Consider the following 26,646-nt stretch of genomic DNA (forward strand, 5'->3'; position numbering starts at 1 on the left):
GTAGTGAAGGAAGCTTAGCTCTGATACCAAAATAAGTATTGCAAATACTTACAAAAATAAATATTGCATATTTCTGAATTTACCAAAATGTCCATTAAAAAAAACCCACCACACTTCCCCCCCTCCTATGGATTCATAATTTCTGGAAATGGTAAATTTCTAGCGAGGATGTAGTTATTCTTTAGAATTATTTGTTATCGGAGTAAGCTGGGACACAATTTCTGAAGGCACTGAAAATGTGGTCTTGTGGGTGTATGGGAGAGAGTCAAAGAGCAGGCTGAGTAGGGAGTTCTGGCAGTGGACAATCAGTTCATTAGATGAACTGCAGCTTTCCTCAAGACCTAGGGTTACTTTCCTCTACTGCTTGACTTCCCTTTTTTTCCAGAAAGAACTGTAATTTGGCAAATCAAAAGGTTTTCTACTTCCCTGCAGTAGATTCTTGTTGCCATGCAACAGTGTTACTTGGAGCACAATATGTTAAATTGTTTGCTCTGCATATTCATTTTATTCCTCTATATACCTGTTGTAACATCAGGGTTGAATCCTGTTGTGCCTTCAGGTGGTAGAAGAGCTTTTGATCCAGTGGAAGCCTCTGCTAATGGAAGAGGAGGGGATAAAGCTTTTGCCCACACCCCCGGTTGCTCCAGAAGGTTGGAGGCATTGTGGAAGAGAGCAGCGTGGAAACAGGGAATCTGCAAAAACCACCTCCCCTCCATTTCCATTAGCCGAGAGATCAAGGTTCTTCTGCAAATGGAAGAATTGGACACAACACTTGAATTTGTTAAAGATTGGATACAAGTTTAGATCATTTAACGTATGTTATAACCCTGGTTACATAAAAAGTGACATAGTCTTTATTCTCCAAAGATTGACACACCTGTATTTCCAACCATATGAAAAAAAATTGCTGATTTATTCTAGACTATGGGTTGAATCCTAACCATAGCGGTCAACGTTTCCCTTTTTTACAGGAAATTCCCTTATTCCGAATAGGATTCCTCGCAAGAAAAGGGAAAAGTTGACAGCTATGATCCTAACAATCATTAAGTGGAGTTTTACACATAGAATAGGTTGGAATAGACTTTCCCACCCACTTATTGGCAGTTCACTGTGCCCCTCTGAAAGTCTACTGAACTTCAGGAAGAACTTGCAAGAAATGGTGTGGGGATGCTCTTAAGGTTCAGAAACTGGTTTTCCTCCTAAGTCCCATATCAGACAAACTTACCACAATTTGCTGCTCTTTTCTAGAGAATCATGGCATTCATTCAGCCTTGGCTGGAAACCATGGATTGCATGGTAGAAACTGGTTTTCTAGTAAAATATGATTTTTGTGAAAGAAGCAGACATCTATCACTGTCACCACATCACTTCCATGTAGATAGGTGCCTCATGGTACCTCATCTAAAATCTGATGTCTTCTACCCCAGCTTGTGCTCAAATGAGTTCTATTACAATCTCAGGAAATGAATATACATCTGAAACAAGGCAGAGAATAGAGAAACCTGAACACCCAAGAATGATCCTTCTAGGGTAGGGGTGGGGAATATCCAGCTTGTGGGCCTACTTAGGCTTCCCAGGCCTCTCAGTTTGGCTTACAAGGCTATGCCTACGTATCAGCTACCTGACATCATGATGTCATATGATATCAGGCACAGAGATCTGTTGTTACCTTTGATCTAAGCATTAAGTCAAGAGTGATGAAGCCTTCACCCTTCAGATGTTGCTGAATATAATTCCCATAATCCCCAGCAAGACTGGTCAATAGCTAGGGATTATGGGAGTGGTACTACAGCAGTATCTGGAGGGTTCCTCACGTCAGCACTAAGTTTTCCCACAGTGCTAAGTTAGGAGATATGGCTCTGCTGCTGGCTTTTAAAGAGCAAAGTTGTGCCTACTCCCAGTTTCAAATTTGAATTGTCTGATGTCATGTGATTGACAGGTGGGTGGCCAGTTGTCGATCCAGTCCTGAAAAGGCTGAAAAAGCTTCCTCATCCTTTTATAGAAGCTTGCCTGTAAGAGCAGACAGTCGAGGGATGGTTCAGAGCTGAGAAAAAAGTGTGGCTCACAAGGACTCCTTGGACGGCAGGAAAAGATTATTTTATATTGCCTCTTTACCTGATGATGCTATCCTGAGTATATTTTTTCTCCTCTTCACATTGGGCTGCACCAGTGCTCTTTAATGGGCTGTAACAATATTAAGGATACTCTGTCGGTAGTCTCACAGAGAAAGATTATAATAGCCAGTCTGAGAAAGTGAATGCAAACTTAAAACAGCTTTTAAAAGTCAAAGCTGCTTTTTAACATTTGATCAATATTGTGTAGATCACAGCTTCAGAGCTACTGAACTTCTAAAGCTTTTAACTTTGGTAATTTGCTTTTTTTTTTACTTCTGTTTTGTGCCGTGCTAAATCTACTCTTAAATTTCTTTGCCTTGAGAGTTTGCAGCACCTGTTTCTCCTCGACTGGATGAAACAGACATTTGGGACTCAATGCATGACTGATCGACTGCTTTTTTGAGGCTTAACTTTAAAAGCCAACTCCCTCCGTGTAAAGTTTTTTTAAAGGCAATTTTTAATCTAAATATTCAAAGGGCTTTTAAAATATGTATAACTATAGTTGGATGATGGAACAAGTTGCAGAGGAAAACTTGGAGATTGTCATTGACAGGTAAGAGGATGTTGGCTGAATATTTATCTGTCTTGGATGGTTTATATACAACATATTGAGCATGAAATCTTGAAGTTCTGGATATTTTTGTTTCGAGTTTTCTGGCACAAGGTATGGTTTTAAGGCAGTGGATTGGAGAAAGGTGAAGGGAGAGGATATATAGCTAGGCTATATCTTGCTTGCTCATTTTTCCATTCATTATTTTTATGACTTTGTTTTTTAATAGATGCATGTTGATACATGATACAACAGAAGTAATAAAACAAACTTGAGTGAGGGAAAAAGCAGCTAGCTGCCTTTTAATTAAATTCTACATTTGTCTGGAAGATCACAGGGCAATACCAGTCTGTCTTTAATAAATGTGCTTTGATCTTAAATGCCAGCCTTATTGTTTTGGGCAGTAGTACTTTCCCATTTTGGGGTGGAAACTTCATAATGGTATTGAGATGAGGATCTAGCAGTTTCTCAGGAGTTTCCTCACAATTTTTGGAAGACACGTTGAGGGCTGTGCCACTGTCTAAAGATGCATGCATTATAGCACTCTGCTATAGATAAATGCTGAAGAATCATTCATGCCAGTGTCTTTGAGAAAGGAGCATGTATTATAGTTCTAGAACTGCACATTCATTTACCTTGGAACGAAGATTCGCTGTTGAGCCGTACCATGTCTATCAGTAGTAATCCAAGAAGGGATGTTTTGTTTCAGTTCCCAGGCAGTAGAAGAATAGTCCTTAACCTGAGGTGCACCATTGTAATCATAATACTACCCAACATAGGAGGTTGTACCTTTGAGTCTTTGTTGACATGTTAAAGAATCTTTCAGCTGACTCTAGGATTACATGCTTCTCTTACAATTTGCTGTCCACATGTCCTAGGACTGGCCTCTGTGCATTTCCAACACAAGTTTCTATCTGTACAGAAATGCTTGCTGCTTGCAAAGAGGGATCTATATTCACCGAAGTAGGTTTGGCAGCCAGGTATCTCTCTTACACCTGCAATTCTGTGGTTTTTATTTGCTTTTTCATTTGCTGTAGGGCCAAACTAGATTTGTGGTGTGTGGTTGCATCTTGCAGATCTGGGTTTTGTTTTGCTTTTTTTGTTCTTGGGACACCAGGACACAATAGCAAGATCATGGCACAGGGGAAGAGATTACTATTGCTGCCTCCCCCATACCTACATATCATAATCTCAGTCCTGATTTATCCTCCACATGCCTGTTTATTCCTAATTTACCCCCCCCCCCAAAAAAAATACACACACACACACACACACACACACACACACACACCCTGCTATGAAATCATAGGCCTGCTCTGTATCCACAGTGTGTTCTCTAATTTAGCAATGGGTTTTACTGTGTGGGGAAAAAAATCATGAAGATCCGATGAGCACCTGTGTTTGGATCAGTGTTTCTGTGGTGCTGAAAAGAATGGGAACTCTTGACTTTTACTGTGCAGTTTACCAATGTAAGCTTTAATCTAATGGTGGGTTTTTTGTGTGACCCTATGCAAAACCATGTGGGACGCAGGTGGTGCTGTGGGTTAAACCACAGAGCCTAGGGCTTGCTGATCAGAAGGTCAGCGGTTTGAATCCCTGTGACGGGGTGAGCTCCCGTTGCTCGGTCCCTGCTCCTGCCAACCTAGCAGTTCGAAAGCATGTCAAAGTGCAAGTAGATAAATAGGTACTGCTCTGGCGGGAAGTTAATGGTGTTTCCGTGTGCTGCTCTGGTTCGCCAGAAGCGGCTTAGTCATGCTGGTCACATGACCTGGAAGCTGTATGCCGGCTGCCTTGGCCAATAAAGCGAGATGATCGCCGCAACCCCAGAGTCGGTCACGACTGGACCTAATGGTCAGGGGTCCCTTTACCTTTTACCTTTATGCAAAACCATGTACACTTCAGGAAATCTGCTTTAACTCTGTTGCCTTCCGAATGCCACATGTGTGCATGTGCATGCCTGTTTCCCCCCCTAGTATGTGTGGAATCAGGGTAAGAAACAGCCCAGGGGTGTTGGTGCCCATGGTACCCTCAAATTTCCAAATGAGGCCAAACCGTTGGTGGCCACATATCTCTCAGTCTAACCCACTTAAGAACATGAGTACATCAGACTGAATACCTACCTAGTCCAGCTTTCTGTTCCCACAGTTGCAAACCAGCACACAAGCAGGGCCATGAGCACGGTAGCACTCTCATCATGTTCTCCGGTTGTTGTGGATAAAGTGTTGGTGCTGATGAACCATGTATGCTGCCCTGAGCTCCTTAGAGGAAAGTTGGACTGTATATACAATAAATAAAATATATGCTACTGTTGTGCATAGCTAAGGTGTTTCGCTGGTCCTGTCCCCCCCTCCCAGCATAACCTATAAAATAGCATTTATTTGTGCCATGATAAGTGATCAGACGACTGAAAATCTGCCATTGGTTTTGGTATTCTTTCAAAGGTAGGAATGTAGTATTGCATAATTCCAGTACTTAGCCAGTCATAAAGCATCATTGCCTTTCCCCTGTAAAGTGGAGGAACAGTTTCATGCTGCTTGCATTCACTCAGTCACATCTTGAACGTTTTTTTAAAATGCTAGAAGGCATAAAACCCGTGAGCCCTGCCACATTACTTACTGGTGATGGTATACGCCCAACATGATGGAAGTCATTGTGACATGGGAAAACGCTTGCATGCAGTCTTGGAATTGCAGCTCACCTGGAACTGTGCCCCTTAGTTTAAACCAGGGGTCAGCAAACTTCTTTAGTAGGGGGCCAGTCCACTGTCCCTCAGACCTTGTGGGGGGGCCAGACTATATATATATATATATTTTTGGGGGGGAGGATGAACGAATTCCTATGCCCCACAAATAAACCAAAGATTCATTTTAAATAAAAGCACACATTCTACTCGTGTAAAATCACGCTGATTCCCAGACTGTCTGCCGGCCGGATTGAGAAGGCAATTGGGCCAGATCCAGCCCCCGGGACTTAGTTTGCCTACACATGGTTTAAAGTGTTATGCTGATACTGGTGGTGCTTACCTCTCTTATTTTCTTATTTTAATGGTGTTTATTTTAATGGTTATATTTTTGGAACCCACCCTTGGACCATGGAGTGATGGGTGGGCTAAGAGTACAAATCATAATTTTAAAAATAGATCAGTTTGACTGCTTTGTGTCACATGAACATTCATGGGTAAATTTTGCCTATTCTGTGGTCACATGACTGTTATGCTGTTCAGTGATTTTAATTTATCCGTGTGGTACTAAAATTGCTTTGATTTTCATAAAGTGTCTGGCATAAACCATCACAGCGCTATTGGAAGTTTGTATTATGAGCTCTTATTTGATAACATATGCTAGTTTAGAAACAGCATTGATTTACAATTTCACAGTTTGCTTGTATCAAAATAGACAATAGTCTGTAATTGCATGTAGATGTTTATATATTCTTCTAATGCAATATATATCAGTAAGCTCGTTTTAGTGCAAAATCTCTCAGTTGAGAAGAATCTTAAAATTAAAGTGCCTTTTGTTTGAAGAATAACTCTGAATACATTATAACTAATTTCACTGAGATGTAATTAGCAGTACTTGTGTCTTTAATCTTGCAGCTGTACCAAATGGCTGACAAGGCAGGTGCATCTGATCTTTCCACCTGTTCACAGAGCACCAAAATATATATGGAACTATTTTTCCTAGCTTTTAAAAAAATAAACTTCACTTCAGATGATTTTCTTGGCAGTAAACCTGTAGCCTGAACATTATAAAAATTGTCCATAGTAGTTTGTATCTAGTCTAACTACTGAACAAGTAATGCTGGCCTTTCTTTTAAATGTATTATTTCATACAGAGATGTGCATTTATCAAACTTATGGTTGGAACTTCTCATCTATGATGACATGATGTGCAAGAACTGATATGCAGTTTTGGAGAGAAAATTGTTGCTATAACTGTTCTAGGGCTTGCAAGCCTGGCACTGTTCTCCCTGCCCCTGCCCCGAAAAAAAACCCTCATTTGTGACTAAGGAACAATAAGCTATTTCTTTTTGCAGTTAGGTTCCCTTCAAAGCACTGCCAATCCAACTTGTTGTGTCTCTCCAATTAAATTCTATTCTTTGTGCTGTATTAGTTAAGTAAAGTTTTGTGGACCACTTTATAGCAAGTGACTGCATTTGGATGGCGATGATCTGAACTGGGTCAATATGTCACATGGAAATAGGAATATGTACAGTTTGTGAAATGCCTCATGATAGCAGATGAGCCTGTTTGGAACAGCTTAATTCCTTTATGGGATTCCCACTGTTTGTCCTTGTAGTACTGCTGCCTCAGCAACCAAATCTGCAATTATTCAGTCTCATGGCTTGGGGAATATGATCTGCAACCTAGAAATAATAGTCACTTATCATCAAAATAGAGATTTGGAAAGTGCAATAGGTAAATGAAACTATTTCTTACTTTGGGCTAAATCATATATTGCCTTCTAGGAATACTCCTCTCAAAGTTGTAAGGCGATTCTTCACTCTGGAGTTACTGCAATATGTTAAATATGATGTAGTGCAAATGCTGGTAACAAGAAACGCTTCACTGTGCTTCAGCAATTGATCAGAGACCTAAAATTTCAAAATACCTATCTGCAGTATCACTGACAATATGGAATTTTTTCTTTGTGATTAATACTTCACTTTTCCAAACTTTTGGCAACATATTCCATTGTCAGCATCTACAGCAGAGATGCTGGGTTTGGGGGGAGTTGTATGAGGTAGAATATTCTAACCAAAAGTTTTATGTAGTGGTTGTAGTTATGTGGTGATTGATTTTATGAGATGTAATTATATTTATGTAATTATTAATTTTACTTCTTACTTGTTTGTTGAAAGTTGCCTTGAAGCTTTGGCATAGGTGATGCACAAGTCTAATAAATAATATAATATTAATTTCACATTTAGCATTTTCTGTTTTAGCAAGTTCATGGCAGAACTGTGCTGGTGAATGGATTCTTGACAAAATGGGTCAGACTTGGAGTGGCGAATCTCACTCTCCCAGTCTCAGTAACCTAAGGAGCAGTGCCAAAAGTCTCTTGACTGGAGGAAAGGAGAGCACCCTGGCTTTCTCTCAACCAGAGGTTTCTATTACTGTCCTCTACCCAGCCAAATTCCATCTTAAAATTAATGCTCTGTGTTTTTCTGCCTCCAGCATTGACCGTTTGAGGTGTGTTTAGGGTAATGTGTACTTTGTTCTTAACCTGTAATTGTGATGGAGTTTCTCATGGCATCTGTAATTTGCGATTTAAACCATGAGATATTCAGATGAAATTGGCAAGATTAGAGCCTGACTTTCTAGAGGCACTCAGCAGCAAATGCAGCTGGCATCATTTCTGTGGAACATAGAAGGGCTTAATCGGATACATGGAGCATTGGCAGGAAAAAAAATGAGTGTTTCGGAGTATCAATTTACGCCAGTAATGCCTTATTTGTATAATTGGCATTATGCTGCATTGTTTATTGTAGGCTGTTTGTGCTCCATGAGAAAATAAAAACTTGGTTTAAAAGCACACCAAATTCTACATCATGCTATGATAGACCTGCTATGATGGAGTCTTGGCTGTTGCTAACTCACATTCTCTCAGCATGTACCCTGCAAATAGCCTTTTAAACAGTTATTTCTAAAGATGCCTTAGGCTGCAGTTGTATACCCTTCACCTACTACCTTTGAGTAAGCCACTCTAAACTAAGTGAGGTTTACTTTGGAGTACACAAGACTGCATGGCTAATAGGCTTAACATTTTAAGCTGGCAGTTGTAATAGTTAGGCCTGCTAGGCCTGTGATTACAATGAGGATTGCTGGAATAACCCAGACCTTCCAATATTGGCAGCGGGGGGGAGGGGGGGCTTGTCCTGTGGACTGTTCCTGAACTGTGTGAGTTTACAGTAATTAGTTGTTAAACACTGAGGCAGCATAGGATATTGGGAATGTCATGACGGTTTAGATGTAGAGGTATAAGAAGATGGGATGCATGCAGGAAGTAAAATTGATGAAGGGGAAATATGGAGAGAAGTAGGAAGTTGAGGCCCACAAGGATTGGTATTGAGGCGTGTGTTTTTTAACTTGTTCATAAATGATCTAGAATTAGGAGCATGCAGTGAGGTGGTCAAGTTTGGTGACAAAGATACTAAATTGTTCAGAGTCAATAAAAGGAAAAAGAGATCATGAAGAGCTCCAAAAAGACCTCTCCAAACTGAGTGAATTGTTGGTAAAATGGCGAATGCAGTTCGTTCTGAACGAGTGTAAAGTAATGCATGTTGGGACAAAAAGCATTAATTCCAGATAAATACTCATGGGGTCTGAACTGGAGGTGAACCTCCAGGAACCTTGGGGTCATAGTAGATTGTTCGATGAAGATGTCAACCCAGGGCGTGGTGACTGAAAATAGGAGATTCTATGCTAGGGATCATTAAGAAATGGATTGAAAATAAAACTGCCAGGAACATAATGCCATTATATAAATCTGTGGTGTGGCCACATGTGGAATACTTTGTACAGTCCTGCTCGCCTCACCTCAAAAAGGATATTCTAGAGTTGTAAAAGTTTCAGAAAGAGCAACCAAAATTATCAAGGGGATAAAGCAACTCCCCTATGAAGAAAAGTTGTAACTTTGGGGAGTTTTCAATTTAGAAAAAGGCAAGTAAGAGGCGGCATGAAGAAGTATAGAGAATTATGTGCAGCTTGGAGAAAGTAGATAGAAAAGGTTTTTCTCCCTCTCTCATAACACTAGATCAGGGGTAGGCAACCCGCGGCTCCGGAGCCGCATGTGGCTCTTTTACACCTTTGCCGCTGCTCTGGGGCGGATACTAGCGAGGGGAGGAGGCGCATTGTGCGCCCCGACACTCCCCACTGTGGCGGGCGCTGTACTGGCTGTGACGTCGCATGGGGGCGGTGCGTGGGTTAGTCACGCACCGCCCTGATGTCACCTTCCCGCCCGCCCGCTACATTGTAAGGGGCATGTACGCTGGTCACTGCATTGAAAGGGGGCATGTACGCTGGTCACTGTTTTGAAGGGGAGTGAAGAACACACACACACAAAAAGGTAACTTGTTAATTTAACATTTATTTCTATGAGGAGGAGTAATTCTGAGGGGTCAAACAAAGAAATAATAAAAAAGTGACAAAAAAGTTATTTTTATAATGACGAGTTTTGCGGCTCCCAGGTTTTTTTTCTTCAGAAACGGGTCCAAGTGGCTCTTTTTGTCTTAAAGGTTGCAGACCCCTGCACTAGATCTTTTGAACACCCTATGAAGCAGCGTGTTAGAAGATTCAGGGTGGATAAAAGAAAGTGCTTCTTCATAGCTAAACTATAGAACTGACTCCCATAAAAAATGATGGGCCAGATTGAGTGAAGTCTTCCAGTGTGTGAGCTAGTGTAACTGGAGAATTGTCAGAGAGTAGGCCCTACTGAGTAGGGCATAGTGTATGTGTGGATGTGATTTTTAAGTGCATTTGGAACACCCAAGAATATGTTTTGAAACTAGTGCTGTTCACATTTGTCATATCTTTCCTTTGTTGGTTTATTGTAGAGTTGGAAGGGGCCCCGAGGGTTAATGCATTTTCTTGAAACCAATATGTCTCTTTGAATAGGATAGATATTGTTTGTCACTTTAAAAGTGGTTTTCAAATTCTCTGTCTTCCACTTCCAGGGAATCCTGTCCTTCTCTTGTCATTTGTCACAGAACCCCAGGATTTTGCAAACAGTTTTGGGTTTCATGCTTTGAGGCGGGCTATGCTGATGTCAGTCTTGCATAGTCTAAAATAGGGAAATCTCCATGATCCATAAGAATGCATACCCGGGGCCACTTAACACAGATTAGTTATGCTTTAACAATTAAGTGGGCCTGATAGGAATCTCTTGAGCTGGACAGAGTAGCTGGATGTACATGTACGTTCAGTGAAATGTTTCAACAAACAGACATGCACACTATACAATTGGTTGTATCTTTTCAGCCATTTTTATCTACATTGTAGGGAATGTTTAGTAGCAGTGGACAAGCCTGTCTTCAGAAAAGCCTTTCTGCCAGTATTGATTGAGTCATAGATGATTCCCTGATAAGCTTCCAAAGAACTCCAGGATTCACCAGTTCCAACTTGAAAACTACTTACATAAACAAATGTGAGCAAGGTCATAGAAACATAGCATTGTAGATTTGGAAGGTATCCCCCTTCTAGTCATCTAGTCCAACCCCCTGCAATGCAGGAATCTCAACTAAAGCATCTATGACAGATGGCCACCCAACTTCTGCTTAAAAACCTCCTCCACCTTCTGTGGGAGTCCATTTTTGTCTTAGAAGGTTACTGCCGTTAACAGCATCTGAAGTGATAAAATACTTCCTGTTCAAGTCTGCATGGAAATAATTGAATGGTAATCCCTCTATAAGAATATTGGCCATATGCCACACTAGTGGAGTGAGTCAGTAGTATGGTCTTTACTAGCATTGCCAATTATATATAGGTCAGTGGTAGATGATGTAATATAGGTTATTTCCTGTGGTTATGAAGCAGAGAGTTTGTCATTAAAGTGTGTGAATTTTTGAAATAACGCTGCTCATCTAAAGGATGCATACAATTGAATGCTTGGACTGTAACATGGATTGCTAAAACATGTACAGTACCTTGAAACTATTGGCTCAATTTATAGGAATTTGCCTCATGTTTGGCTGCTTCTCCCCTTTTGCGCTCTGTTTCTTTCCTGTACTTCCTGCCCTGCAGTTTGTTTGTTTGTTTGTTTGTTTGTTTGTTTGTTTGTTTTTGGCATCATAGCCTTTGGGGGCTAATCTAGGCTTCTAAGTGCTGTTTGTCAGATCTAGCTGGGATATTTTTGACGGTATGCTAGTTGTATGTTCTTTAGGTGAATTGGATATCTTGGTTGTTTTAAGTTCAGGTAGCTAGCTGTGTTGGTCTGACACCATCAAAATAAAAATAAAAAAGTAAAAAATTGTCCAGTAGCACCTTATAGCCCAACCAAGCTTATACCAGAACAAACTTAGTTTGTCTATAAGGTGCTACTGGATAATTTTTTACTTTTTAATTTTTATTTGGTTGTTTTAAATATGTTGTATTTTATGCATTTATATTTTATATTGTTGTAAACTGCTACAAATATTTTCTATAAATAATTAAAAATAAAAATACTTAGCTCTGATGTCTAAACTCCACAAATTCTGTTTACTGCTAACTATAGATTTCCTCCAGTGTTGATTCAAAATGGATTTCTAGTTCTGGTTTGGGTGGTACCCTGTGTACTAACTGTGGTTAGTGGGAGCATATTTCTGATGGCCAAAGCATGGTTTGACTGACTTCTTGACTGAGCTGTTGAGGCTTGCTTATCATAACAATAATTCTATATTTGGTGTTGTCTAAAAATTTAGATGCATTTTGAACAACTTTCTGTGGCATAAGGGCATTGGGATACTGTGCTGGTTTGGAACTTAGAGATATGTGCCATAGCAATTAAATGAAACTGCACAATAGGAAAGGCACAGACGGTGCCAGTATGAGATTTGACATTTCAAGAGCTGATTTTAAATGTGTTCATCTGTATGCACACGTTGAATAACTACTGCTTTTTATCTAGCCCTGGAATGATAGAAATGAGAGCTCGATTTATGAAAAGTCAGTATGAGCAGAAGACCTGATTGCATTAGCTTTAAGAAGCAGTGAACGTTTTAAGATTTTAAAATACCCTTACTGCTTAATTTATTTATTTTTATTTATTGCATCCCAACTTTTTCTCCAAAGTACACAAAGTGGTGTACATGGTTCTGCCCCTCTTCATTTAATCCCCCAAACAACCCTGTGAGGTAGGTAAGGCTGAGAGGCAGTGACTGGCCCAAGGTCACCCAGTGATCTTTATGGCTGAGTTGGGATTTGAAACATAGTCTCTCAGGTACTAGTCTTATCTGCTATACTACACTGCCTCTATTACTACTGTATAATAAGTACAGTACAGACATATGTCTGAATGTTTCCTGTCTCCTGAATCGTGGTTGGGTTGTAGTAAAATTTGTCTTGGGTGTGCTGTGGATTTAACTTCTACACGGGAGGCAATGTCCTGCAGTCTCATTATGTGAACGAAGGGAGTGAACCTTCCTCCCTCAATCTCAACCAATGGGAGAGTTCCTATGAGGAAAAGTGTTCACTTAAGTACAAGCCGCAACCATTTTGCGCTTGTCCAGTTGACACAAGACAGCCAATGTGTGGGTCTTTTGGGACACGGAAGAGGGCGGAACAGGCTTATGTATTCTCCACTGACATGTGCAGACTCCAGGAATGGAACCCCAGTGCAAAATGGTCGTCATCTGTATGCAGAATTCAGGCACCTTGTAGATAATAACATCAATTTGTACCGTTTTTTAAATAGATGAAAACGGTTGATATGTTGTGTGGAACACTTCCAGTCACCATTATTTTTTACTATTTATGTGTAGTGATTTATAGCCCACCTTTCTTAAATTATGGAACATAAGGCTCCCCAGCACCTGTTTGACCTTCATTAAGGGTGTACTAGGCATGTGTACCAGAACTACTGTTTCTTACTGGAGCGTCATCAAAATATTCATTAGCAGATGCTGTGCTAATAATAATGACACTAAAGATCTGGATTGCAGATTGAGAGACTTGCCTTATCCCTTACATACCCAGTAAGTTAATGTGGTCTGGGAGAGCAGCTTCTTCAAGTTCTGAAGATCTCAGAAGCTTCCTCCACAGTAGGGCTGGGCAGTATATTGGTATATCATCCAAAGTGGTTGGACGTCTATATTGTGATATCAGTTTCATAATTTTTGACCTGGCAATATATCGCAAATCATGATGTGTGTGTGAGAGCTATGCAAAAATCACAGTGGGAAAAACCATGAAGCCAGCCAATGTTTCTCTTGATTCCTGTAGCCCCTATTAACTCTGCCAGCTCACCTCTCCTCTGCCTCCTGCAAGTGGCAGTGAATCACAAGAGCAGGGGCTGGCAAAAATCACAACGGGGGGAGGGGAACAGTGAAGTCAGCCAGTGTCTCTACATAGCTCCATTATATCTCAGACATCGTGATATATTGGTGTATCACGTTGTTTAACTGGTGGTATATCATGATGTTGAAAACCAGATACTGCCCAGCCCTAGCTGAAGGGTGGTCTTTCAGTTTTTGAAATAAAATAAAAACATACCCAAATGGTTTGACACTACTTAAGCAAAATTATTTCCCCTATAGCCAGCAAGAGGATAGAGAGCTACAGTAAAGGCACTTTTGACTGGCTTTTAGTTGAATCAAGTAATACTCGCTAAAAGGTGGTGCTAGCCATTGTGGGCTTTTCTTCCTTTTTTCTGTCAAGATACTGGGAGGAGTTTCAAGGCTAGCGCCTGCCATCTACTATGTTTTGCAGTCTTCACTGAATATTTTGCATCTGTTTTTAAGGCATTCCCCCCTGCCTCCTTGTTTGTACTGATTCTCACTTCACAATTTGTGCAAAGCTTTTCAGAACATAACATTAATTAACAATATGAATGGTGGTTCTTCAGTGCAAGAGACGAAACTGTTTTCCTTTAAAATATCTGGTGAATGCTAAAACAAACAAACAAACAAAACACCCTGCAGATGATTAGCAAACAGGTTAAGAAATGCCACCTAGTCTACAATTATTTATTATTTAGCAAATAGAACTTTTTAGAAAGCTTAAGAGCACTTGCTGATTGATACGGCATTCTTGTTCCCCAAGGGCTGTTCTACACAAGTGATTTATAACACTTAGGTAGGTGGCATGCATACTCCATACATTATTCTATTTGTATATGAAGAAAGACAATTTTTCTTTTTAAAAAAATTCCACCAGTAAGTCTTAAATTACTTCTACGGTTCTTGTAGAAGAGTAACAATTGTGCTTAAGTACTTGAAAACAACACATACACCTCTTGTAAAGTGATCTGCTACAATGGTAAACTGTTTCAATGCTATCTCTAAAAGTTTGCCTGTCTATAGTGTGTAACTAACCCCTTGTTTGGGGGTGGGGGAATCTAGGTTACAATCTTAGACGTTCAAGAACTAAGGGTTGTATCCAGCTTGCACAATAGACTTTTCATTCCTCTCCTCTTCTCTGCAACCCTCTGTGTACCCTCAAAATCTGCACCAGAGACAAGAATACATTTTCCCTCCATATATTCTATGTGTATACTGAGCAGTTGTGACTGTGAGAGGAATTAAGTCATTTCTCAAAAATTGCTCCATGTAAATTAGTTATGGCAGAGTTCTGACAGAGACTGCATAGACTTAATGCAGGAACGGTAATGCTGCTCTAACATGGTAGGTACAGTCGTACCTTGGGTCTTGAACAGAATCCATTCCGGATGTCTGTTCGACTTCCGAAAATGTTCAAAAACCAAGGTGCCACTTCCAATTGGCTCCAGGAGCTTCCTGCACTCAATTAGAAGCTGTGGAAGCTGCATTGGATGTTCAGCTTCCAAAAAACGTTCGAAAACAGCAGCACACACTTCCAGGTTTGTGGTGTTCGGGAGGCTAAATGTTCGTGTATCAAGGTGTTCCAGAACCAAGGTACAACTGTATCTTGTAAGCTTTTCTGTACAGCTTGCTCAAAGTTTGTTACAAGAAAGTGAAAGGCAAGACTGCGTACACTGAGATGTGGTTTAATGCATCACAATTCCAGGTTGCCTTAGAATACCAGCTGGTATTCCCAGAATAGGATTGGTTGTCTAATATGTATCCTGCTTATTCTGCAGCATGTTCCCATCATGAACATCATGAAGTAGCACATATGTAGTAAGCAGATGCTTAGCAAGCACATATTTACTTGTTTGCCATAAGCTTGCCTTCAAGCATTAGTGTTCAGCACTGGAATATGTAGTGAGCATTCATTGTATTGTGAAGCTGTCCTTTGATAGTAGGCGAGTGCCAGAACCTTTACAGCTGAAAATGAATCTGTTAGATGCTTCTTTTTAACATATACAGGGATGTCCAACAGGTTGACTGCAGCTAGCGGCTCAATTAATTTCCTCCCTGGGGGGAAGCATCCGGCCCTGGCCCTCACTCGCTCCCCTAAAAAAAAAATCAACAGTTTTGGTGTCCCCCCCCAAAAAATGGGTAGATCACTGCCAGCTTTTTATTGTGGGAGTAGATCGCAGTCTCTTGGGAGTTGAACGTCCCTGACATATAGTAATAAAATTTCCTGCACTATTAATAGTTTAATTCATAAGCATTTTTAAATGCTAAAAGTAAAACTAAAAATAGCATACTTGATGGATTGCATATTGTGCATATTGTGCTCATATTCAGACACCCATGCAAGTTTTGATGTCACAAAAAATGAGTACTTGCCTCAAGTAGCTGTCATGTGCTATGATGACCCATTGCTTCCTTGCAGCCTAAGGACATCTAGTGATCAAAGAGGGCAGACAGTTCTGCCCAAGACTAGGCCAGTCTTCCAAAACTTTGTGCTCTGTATCTGGCTGGGGTTGATGGGAGTTTGTTTATTTTAAAGCATTTCTAGGTGGGGCCTGCTAAAAGTGGCTTACAACAATAAAATACAACATACAGAAAAACATGACTCTACAAAAGAAATAGAATTGCCCCCCAACCCCCCAGAAAATCCAGTAGAACAGCAGAGAATAGCCATAGTCTGAACAACAAAACATCGCTTATGGAAGGCAAGTAAGAAAAAAGTTCTTCCAAAATCCTTGAAGCCAGGGCATTTGATTGCTTTTCTACTGAGAGGGACTTCCAGTGTCACAGGGTCCCCATGTAAAAGGGCCCTCACCCTTATGTCCAGTAAGATCCTGCCAGGTGGTCTGATCATCTCACTGCCAGTGTCTGCATTTTGGACCAACTGCAGTTGCATTCTAAAGCAGCTGAAGTTTCAATAAAATCAGTTTCAATAAAATCATTCCATCAAAGAAAAACAACAAAAATTTCAACAGCAAGGACATTCTTATCAAGTAGGCCGTCAACCAGCTTGTCATATTCCCAGCAAATGCCTGGGATAAAAGATGAGTTTTATTTTGGTGCTAAAAGGAGGTTAATGATGACCTCCTTTTAGACCTCACTGAGGAGAATTCCACAGCTAGGGAGTCCCAACGCAAAAGGCTTTGCTCTTGGTGAACCTCCCTCACATGGAGAATGCCCTCAGATGAAGGGTCCGGATAGGTTCGTATTGGGAGAGGCAGTCAGATATATATTGTGTATTTTAATTTCTTGTGGATCGAGTTGCATTCAGTAGGACTGTTTTGGTGTAATCTCCCATATGAAGGAGCGATGTGGAATGATTCCTTTGGAGAAATACCATGATTAAACAGTTGAGGAATGATTTTGCAGGAGTAGGACCTGTCTGTGCTGCTCTATTTTTTAAGGTATTTTTAACCTGCCCTTAAACAGAATTGCTGGGATGGATGCATTGTGCTCATCAATCTTTTCTGCACAACCTGTGAAATCTTCCATGCCGATTTTCTGCTTGTATTCCTTCATAACACTTTATGCAGAAGAAAATGCCCTTGCCTGAATGCCTGTGGTAGTCACTTTGTAGTAGCCTGGTAAAAGTTTCTCCAGTTGAGTCCTGCATACACTTCACTGTTACCTACTACATTTAGAGAATGAGTTCAGGAAGGAAAAGAATTATAGCATATGGCTAAGATTTCAGTGGCATGTTTATTTTAGGGACCAGTTACATTCTTGCAAGACTACTCTCTGACTTAATTAGAAATTGGGACATTACTTTCAAGCTTCTAGTCTAGTTGAGCACTCAAAAGTCTTGAGAAATACCCATTGCGGGGGGTTATACATTTTACTATGAGAATTTTAAGATTGTCTGACAAAGAGCAGCAAACCATGAAACTGGCAGATATACCCTTGGCTGTGCTCCAGCTGCCTGTAGCAATGTAAGTACACACCATAGCTCTTGCTTGTGATAAAACGTACAGAAATTCTGCTTCTGAAAGATAATACAAACTTTTAAATTAATTTACATTGTTGTTGAAAAGAGGTTGATCTATTTCTGATAACAAGAAATTAATAGTTGCACGTAGTTTTTTATATGTAGCAAACTATTTTTAGCACGAATAGCTTGAGCACTACAAAACAATTAACAAAATAGGAATTAAAGGTACATTTGGAAGATGTTCCTGCACATGTGACTTTCTGACAGACATAAGGGAGTGACTGATATCCCACATGAAGCGTTTTCTCCGAGTACTTGTAAGATAGTTATATTTATCCTTTTGAACCTTTTAGGGTTAATAGTGAAAGTCATTCTTTACTGAACAGTACTTGAACTGCTCAGGTACTACTCGTTTTCTTCTTATTAGGATAAACAGAAAGGTTGATCTGGTTTCTCCTTGCATCATAGATAAAATGTTTTTAAACAAAAAACAAAAATGGGCTGTGTGCCAAGAAAAGGTTTTTGTACCAATATAATTTTGTATCTTAGTTGCTTAAAGCATGCTGTTTTCCAAAAACATTTTAAAGGGGGGAAATGAGTCATTACTGGTTTTCCAAACAAAGTTAGTGTTTAAGATTGAACTGTTACTATCTCAGTAATGCCATTTATAACTAAATCCAAATAAATCTTACATTTAACTAGCATAGTAAATTATTTTGTTAGGAGCACAAATCTTCAGTTTATATAACAGTAGCATAATCTATAACATCATTTCCCTAGAGGAAAAACTGCAACTGAAAAGGCAAAGAAAAAGCGACTTTGAATTGATTTACCCTTTAATAGATAAAGTTTGTTCACTGTAAATCATGGGTGGCATTCTACTAAAGTTTAGAGCAGACCTGTAGAAGATAATGGGCCTAACCCAGCTCATTAATTCCTGTGGTTCTACTCTGAGTAAAACTTAATTGAAAACTAGCTCATGGTTCCACAAGACATTTAAAAGGATGTTAATCAACCCAAGACCTGGTTTCCCTCCCATCCAGGAGGGTAATGAATGAGTTGGTTTGATGTGTGTGTGTGTGTGTGTGTGTGTGTGTGTGTTTGTATGCATATATATATATATATATATATATATATATATATATATATATAGTATAGTATAGTATAGTATAAAAAGGATTCAGAGCAGGAGTTAGGGGGGGGGCTCCAACAAACAATGCATACCAGTAAAATACTGCATTTTCTCCAATACCTCATTTTGATACACTGTGCATTGAAAGCTCTCAGTTATTGTGCTTGCACATTTTGATTTAGTTCTCAAACTGCAATTCCCTCTGGAAAAACTAGTTAAGTATTCTTGTCTTGTCTAGCTAGGCTTCATGTTGTCTATTGGTGACGGTGCAAATACTCTAGGGTTATTGATTTGGTTTTTCCGTTTATAGCATGAAGAGACTAAATACCTTTGCAATAAATAACACAGCTGACATACATTGGTGTACTCTAGAAACAGCCTTAACTAAAATAACTTCTACTTTGTACCAAGTATAGACAGGGGTTATAAAGTCTGAGTAAGGCAAGTGGCATAATCTGTGTTTTGCATCCAATATCTGCATCAGAATTGTGACGGAGATATCACTAACGTGCCCCTAAATGCTTTACCACTGAGTATCTGCTTGAGATCTTAAATGCCCGAGAAACTAACCTAGTCAACATGGTGTGCTCTTTGGTCAGGATCCAGCATTTAACATTGGAATGCAGTTTGCACATAACATTAGAAAATAACTATGGTTTAACACAGATTAGTAGCATGCTGGTACCCACTGCTTAAAAGGCTTCTACAACAAACCACAAGCTCTAGCTGCTCACTTATTAGTGCAACAGAGCTGCTACATTTGTGTTGGTGGGTGATCTGGACTAATTCTGTGCAGGTTTATTTCAGTAAGCCAGTTAAATATGAAGAGATGACTGTCTTGCTGCAAGGCTGCTATATAAAACAGGTTCTAGTTTTCTAGGTAATATCCTAAGTCTTCATAAATAACCCCAATCCAGGTTAATTGTGACCTCTTTTTCCTCCGCCAACACTTTAGTTTATACATGCTGAAATCCTGTACCCACTTATCTGGGAATAAGCCCCTTTGAGCACACTGGGAGTTACTTGTGAGTAGACCATGTCTAGGATTGTGCTGTAACAAATGTTTAAAGATAGAATAATGTAGTTTGTGATAGAGAAAGGACTTCACTCTTGATGTTCATAATGTTCATCTATGCACTGACTCTAGTGCTTGTGTTCTCTTAAACTAGCAGACTATCTTCTCATTTTTATTCAACAACCATGACCTGAGAATGTTTTAGGACTGTGAAAATGGTCTGGTTTCAGTGTACTTTACTGAAGTACATTGACTTTAACTTTTCCCAAGTATTTGAGGAAAGGGCATTGTACTCTGGGCATTTCTGTTGGATCTAGAAGTAGGGTGGTTGTATCTAAAAAAAGAGCTATCCAAATAACAGCTGGGAAAGTATGCGTCAAACACCACAAGCTAGTTTGTCTCACTCATGAAGCAGATGTCCTTGCAGTTTCTTTGAGGATGAGCTATGTAGTCATTGTTTTTATGTTTCATTTTTGATATCTGATCCTATTGTATTTTTAGTCCTGTTTTTCCCGTGTCATGGTGGATGTTTTCTAGCGGGGAAGGGCAGAACTTGAATGGGTTGTTTATACTTCAAGATTATACTGAATAAATGGTTTATACTTAAAAAATAGCTGAATGTAATACTCCCCCCCCCCCCCGGTTTCCATAGAGTAATGTGGTGGTTTTCTAGAAAGATTTTTTTTTAAAAAAATTGCTGCCCTTAATTGATACAGCCTGTGTTAACATTTTTATTTAATTTATATTTAGAGAACAAATCAAAACTAGCATTTCATGTTAAATTTATATGCTATATAATTACAAAAGCAAAAAATAGTTGAACTGACATATTTCAAATGTGTATTTAGTGTGGTTTAACTATTATAATGAAACAAATTCAGACAAGTCTTTTAAGACATGACAACTAAATATATGGGAAGTTTATACTGCTATTTAAATTTTTGGGGCGGGGGGATGAAAATGCTGAAAACTGCCCAAGGTGTTGTCAACATAAATCTGCAGGTTAATGGCTCATTTGACAAAATATTTGATCCTCCTACAACAGGGGTAGGCAGCCTAAGGCCTGCGGGCTGGATGCGGCCCAATTGCCTTCTCAATTCAGCCTGCAGACCGTCCGGGAATCAGCGTGTTTTTACATGAGTAGAATGTGTGCTTTTATTTAAAATTCATCTCTGGGTTATTTGTGGGGCATAGGAATTCGTTCATTTCCCCAAAAAAATATAGTCCGGGGACGGTGGACCGGCCCACAGCTGAAAAAGGTTGCTAACCCCTGTCCTAGAAGATAGCAGGGTTTTTTCATGTTATTTTTTCCATATTTTTTCAAATGCATTGTTGCTTTCAGTTTGCTTCATGTTATCATGTAGCACTGGAAATTATAATAAAATTTAATAAATAAATATGTAGTAATGAGAGATGGTGTTCTGAAAAGATTAAAATGCAACTTTTGATTTTAGGTTTGACTAAGAACATTCAGGTTACTTTATAGTTGCCCAGTTTGACTTGACCCCTGCCATATTGAATAATTTCCAGCCAGTCTCCAATACTCAAGTATGTGTTCTGTGTTGGTTGGATAATGCCTCGGATGAATCTAGCAGCTATTTGTTCAGGACAGTAGAATATGTTAGCAGGCTTTTTAACATTATGCTCCTTTTTGTAAATCCTATTGAGCCGCACTCTGCTTTATGTCCCTTGGAATCTGGGCTAAAAGCCAGATTCCCAGATTAATAGGGGTCATGGAATGTTTGGGCAGTTATAAATGGAAGAAGAATCTGTGCTCTGAAGTTGCAGGTTGAATAGGTCTGGTTCACATCTCATATTAAACTTTAGATTAAAACAAACCATGATTTAATGAGAATGAGCAGTATACTGCTACACAATGTTCAAAGGTTCCTGTGGCATCCCATCTTTTCCACCACAAATTAAACAAGTCACAGTCTGTTTTGTTATGTTGTCCAAATCTGGGGCTGTTGGTTTGTTTCCTCCAAACAAGTCATAAGTGGTAGCCAAGGTTTCTTACTGGCTAGCGTTTTGTGGTTTGCTTGAGGAAACAAATCATGGAACCTTTGTTCTGTTGGCACGACAAACCAGATTAGAGCTTGTTTCATCCATTGTGCAATAGGAGGGAGGGGGAGCTCTGTGAGTAGCTTGCACTAGCATATTGAACATTCAGATTAAACCATGGTTTGTTTTAAACAACTGTGGAGGCCTACCTGTATTTAAAAATAAATACATCAAGAGAAGTGAGAAGCCTAATAGTTAAAAGCAAGGATGCTTACTGAATCTCTGTTGGAAGAATGTTCCATAACCTGGGACCAGTGTCACTAAATACTGAACTTCTGGTTGAGTCCGGTCAGGCCTCTAACATGGGGCTGGGGGGAATAACTAGCAGTGCTACTCTGGATGATCTCAGTCATCGAACTGGGATATAAAGGCTTAGGCAGTCCTTAAGGCACTGTGAGCCCAAGTTGTTGCTGTATTTACAATGTTTATTTTCATTCATTTTAAAGTGTATTTATACCAATTTAATATTATAAGCCATTTTGTGAAGATTTGTGCTTTGAAAAGTGGGTTAGAAACGTATGAATTGCAAGATTGGATTATTATTATTTTAATGACATAAATTGGTCCACCGTGGTCATCCCTCCTCTTCCCCTATTCAGAAGAATTAGATGAACTGTTTGGAAACAGTGTCTGATTGGACTAATGAAACTATGTATGAACGTTTCAGAATGGGAAATGAGAGGTAGAATGTTGCCTTTGTTTTGAAAAGGTGTTTCCTTTCATATAGGACATTTAACATCACTTGTTGTTTTTTCCCTTCTAATAATTTGTTTTCCTTTGTTTTAACAGTGAGCAGAGCATCTGCCAAGCACGGGCTGCTGTAATGGTCTATGATGATGCTAATAAGAAGTGGGTACCAGCTGGTGGATCTACTGGATTTAGCAGAGTTCATATATATCATCATACAGGCAACAATACATTTAGAGTAGTTGGCAGAAAGATTCAGGATCATCAGGTAAGTGATTAAGCTCAAGTAATTAAAATGGCCTTTTATTTTAGTTGGTCAGATGTAAATGTTCTCTTACATTGATGGAAGGAGATGAACTTTTGGATCCACCTCAGAGCCTTTAACTTAATAGAATAATGGAACAGTCAAACATGTCAGAGGCTTTCAGACGATTTTCACCACAAATCTACATTTTTTATCATCGATTGTCTCTTTTACCAAAAAATAAATAATGCCAACTGAGTGGAATTATCTGAGGGGTTTGGAATGTAGAGTCCAAAGAGTTGGTGTAGGTGAGATCAAAGTTTCATTTATTGATTTAACAAGCCAGCTAGTTCCTAATCACAGTTTCAGATGGAGAAGAAGCTAGGATTATTATATTTTTACATCATGCCACTTAGAAAATAGCAAGGGTCCCTCATCGTACTCACCCTCACAGTGTGATTTCTTTGTGAACTTTACAAAAGTCCCAGTCTGCTTAAGCGGAAAGGATTGCATTTGTGACTTCAACATTCTGATTTTAAAAAACCAATATTAGTACAGTGGCACCTCAGGTTAAGAACTTAATTCGTTCTGGTGGTCCGTTCTTAACCTGAAACTGTTCTTAACCTGAAGCACCACTTTAGCTAATGGGGCCTCCTGCTGCCGCCGCACTGCCAGAGCACGATTTCTGTTCTCATCCTGAAGCAAAGTTCTTAACCCGAGGTAATGTTTCTGGGTTAGCGGAGTCTGTAACCTGAGGCGTATGTAACCCAAGGTACCACTGTATGTGTACTGCTTACCTCCTGAAGGATCAGGATATCAGGGACTTACAAAACAGAAACATTTGTTGCAACAGATTCATGACTGAGGAGCCGAAGGTATGTAATTGATAATGTTTTGAAGACAAAATGAAGATCATCATGCAAATCTTTAGTGCAGCTGCACCTGTAATACTGTGTAGAGTTCTGGTTGCTTCACCTCAAACAGAATATTGTAGAGCTGGAAAGGGCTCAGTAAGGGGCAATCAAAATGATGAAGGGGATGGAGCAGACCCCCAAACCTCACCAAGAAGTGGACTGACCATGACAACGAAGTGATATTCACCACCACCCCGTTTCCAGACAACCTCCCACACCATATGGAGCAAAGACTAAATCAAGGCTATTTCCTGCTCTCTGCATTGGACCCATGACCACTTGAGACAGGCCCATGGTTGCCATGGAGGCAATGAACTCCCAGACTGGACCTGAGGCATGCTCAGCATGAATGTTGAAGTCACTCAAAACCACAGAACTGGGGTTCTCCAGCATCACACTTGAGACAAGCTCAGCCAGGGAGGTTGATGAGCAGCAGGGTAGGCAGTACAGCAATAGCACCCTTAACCGGTCTCTTTGGCCCAGCGTCAGATGCAGATCCTCAAGTGCTGCTCCAAGGAAGGTGGTACATGATGGTGGTATGTGGATAGTCTCTCCATTCTGGGCTGATGTCGCACCAAGTACCTGGGTGGGCAGAGCTGAGTCAAATTGGCCTACCTGGCCTCAACCAGTTTAGCCTGCTGAACCACACTCAGATCATGGATTAGCATTCATTGCGAACTGACCTAGTATCCAGCAGAAGAACCAGCAGACTGAAGGGGACAGTGTTAGATTATCCATTGATGCTGCGATAAGGGGGAGTTTAATGAGGAATATCAGACACAAATACCTGTCATCATCCCTTCAACATCTCATTCTGTAATGCCTACCCTTCCCTTCGATCACCTTCTACTCTGATATCCTTCCCTCAAGACATATCCTGTATGTGGAACACTCTGCAAAAGTAAAAGTAACAATACACATTTTATCATGCCACCAGGCCATGCAGACATCAATCCACAATAGGTCACATGTACAGCCCACCATAAAGATGTCAAGCCACAGCTGAGAAACAGAAGAAACCATCTTGTACGGGAATCCCACCCCATCTCTCACCTGGGGTATAAGCAAGCACTGCAGATGGACCATAAATAGACACCAACAGGTGCTGTAATGAAAATATTGTCATTCAGCACTCATTGGTAAATAGTAACTGGCCCTCAATAAAGAAAACTGTAAAAATTCTCCATCTGTTCCTATCAGCTCATCTAATGTATAAATCCCAGAATCTAGCCACTTCTTCCATAGAAAGAATTATCTTTAAATCAGGGTTACCCCATGAAGTTAATTTAACTATCAGCATATGGATCAAATTATAGCCGAAAGCCAGCATACACAGTGACTCCCTAGTTGCTGAAATTGGTGATGTAGACCCTTTTTTACATGTATAGACTGCAGCACCACCCATCCCAAAAGAGGTATTACATGAGCCAACTCTCAAATTGCCCATTCTGGGGGTACTCCTAGAAAAAGAAACTTGCTACTTGTTTATGCCTTGTAGTATAAAATAAAATATGGAAAATTAAATCATCTTTCCATTTTATTATTTTAAGTGATATACGAGGTGGTGAATTACCCCAAATAAACATCAAAAAATAATACATTAAACTTCTGAAAATATGCTTGGAAATTTGTTGACAAATACCGCTAAGAAAAATTATTGTTCATGGCAGTACATCTTAAATGTGTTAACTCTACCCCTAAGTGCTAAGTTTAAGTAGTGCCTGATCTCAGTTATGAACCTATTTAGGCTTAATTTAATGATTTGAGAAATATCTGTAGAAACCAAAATCCCTAGTGAAAATGCTTAGTGAAAGACATACACAGCAGGCAATTTAGACTTGCCCTCTGGCATTCTTATTTTAACCACTTTATTGTTCATCCTGGAATCTGACTAAACTTATCCATTGATCTGATAAATTCTGATATAACTGTTTCAGGCCTGCTAACAAATAGTAGCAAATCATCTTCAGACAAAGCTAATCTAAATTCCACTTGCTCATGCACAAACCATAAATCTTTCTGTTCTGTCTAATTGCATATGCCAACGGTTCCAAACATAAATCAAAGATCAATGGAGAAAGAGGATATAAGAACATGGGAACAATAGTCTCTGTAATCTATCCCCAAGCCTTTCCCCACAGACAAATCAAGTGACACAAAGGCAGGTCTCATCTGCAGGTGCTGCTTTTCTTCCCTAGCCCTCTTCTATAAGGTAAAGGTAAAGGACCCCTGGACGGTTAAGTCCAGTCAAAGGCGACTATGGGGTTGTGGCGTTCATCTCGCTTTCAGGCCGAGGGAGCCGGCGTTTGTCCACAGACAGCTTTCCAGGTCATGTAGCCAGCAGGACTAAACCGCTTCTGGCGCAACTCTTCTGTACTGCCCTACTGGCCCAGCACCTGTTTCCAATGCAAAATCTCACCTGGAGCTGCACTCATTGGGGCAGGAGGATGGAAGAGAGTGATACTGTGTTACACCTAGCCCTCTGTTCTAGTCAGAGAGGGTATGCCTGGTACTGGGGCATATATGTACCTCTGCCTTTTAAAAAAAAAAAAAGGGAAAAATCCCTAAATGAAGTTGGAACTATGAGAAATACGTGTCTGAATGAATGAGTCGCAAGAGGAGTTGTACTTAGCATTTTCTTCCAACTGTGCACATAGTTGCTCATTAACTGCCTCTTAAGTTTCTTCTCAGCCCATTTCTATTAATGCTAAACAATATAGTCAAACGCTGTGAAATATCTTTATTTAACGACCGTTTACGCATTTTCATTGGAAAATTACTGTTTTATAATATATTAGTGGGGGGTGTTTTTTTAATTATTATTTGGAGTGACCTAGCTGGCACTGCAGGGTTTTTTTATGGATGATAATTAAAACAATATAATTGAGGAAAATCAATAGGGAAAGGAACATTTGCTGATAACAGGAAGTGTATTCCAAGGCATTGGGCCCCTTAGGCAGGACCATAAGCAAATCTCTCGCATTCTTTTGGAACAAGGGGAAGGGGGAAGGAATACATATCCATAGGTGA

The 26,646-nt window shown here is 39.9% G+C and overlaps 1 protein-coding gene across 9 annotated transcripts in view; it reads left to right on the plus strand.

Annotated features, from left to right (window-relative positions):
- Nucleotides 1-26,646, plus strand: part of ENAH (ENAH actin regulator) — a 116,649-nt gene that overhangs the window by 60,034 nt on the left and 29,969 nt on the right. For 7 of the 9 annotated variants that reach the window (XR_008329683.1, XM_053383042.1, XM_053383044.1 and 4 more), the window contains exon 2: nt 22,561-22,726. Coding sequence is in view for 8 of the 9 variants with exons in the window: in XM_053383042.1 (XP_053239017.1) it covers nt 22,561-22,726 (166 nt within the window). In the remaining variant the exon portion in view is untranslated. Of the gene's footprint in view, nt 1-2,608; nt 2,668-17,460; nt 17,565-22,560; nt 22,727-26,646 lie in introns of those variants that run through there. The other 2 variants (XM_053383041.1, XM_053383040.1) reach the window with 2 other exon arrangements.

The sequence above is a fragment of the Podarcis raffonei genome, chromosome 3 (genome assembly GCF_027172205.1).
Source record: "Podarcis raffonei isolate rPodRaf1 chromosome 3, rPodRaf1.pri, whole genome shotgun sequence".
Lineage (NCBI taxonomy): Eukaryota > Metazoa > Chordata > Lepidosauria > Squamata > Lacertidae > Podarcis > Podarcis raffonei.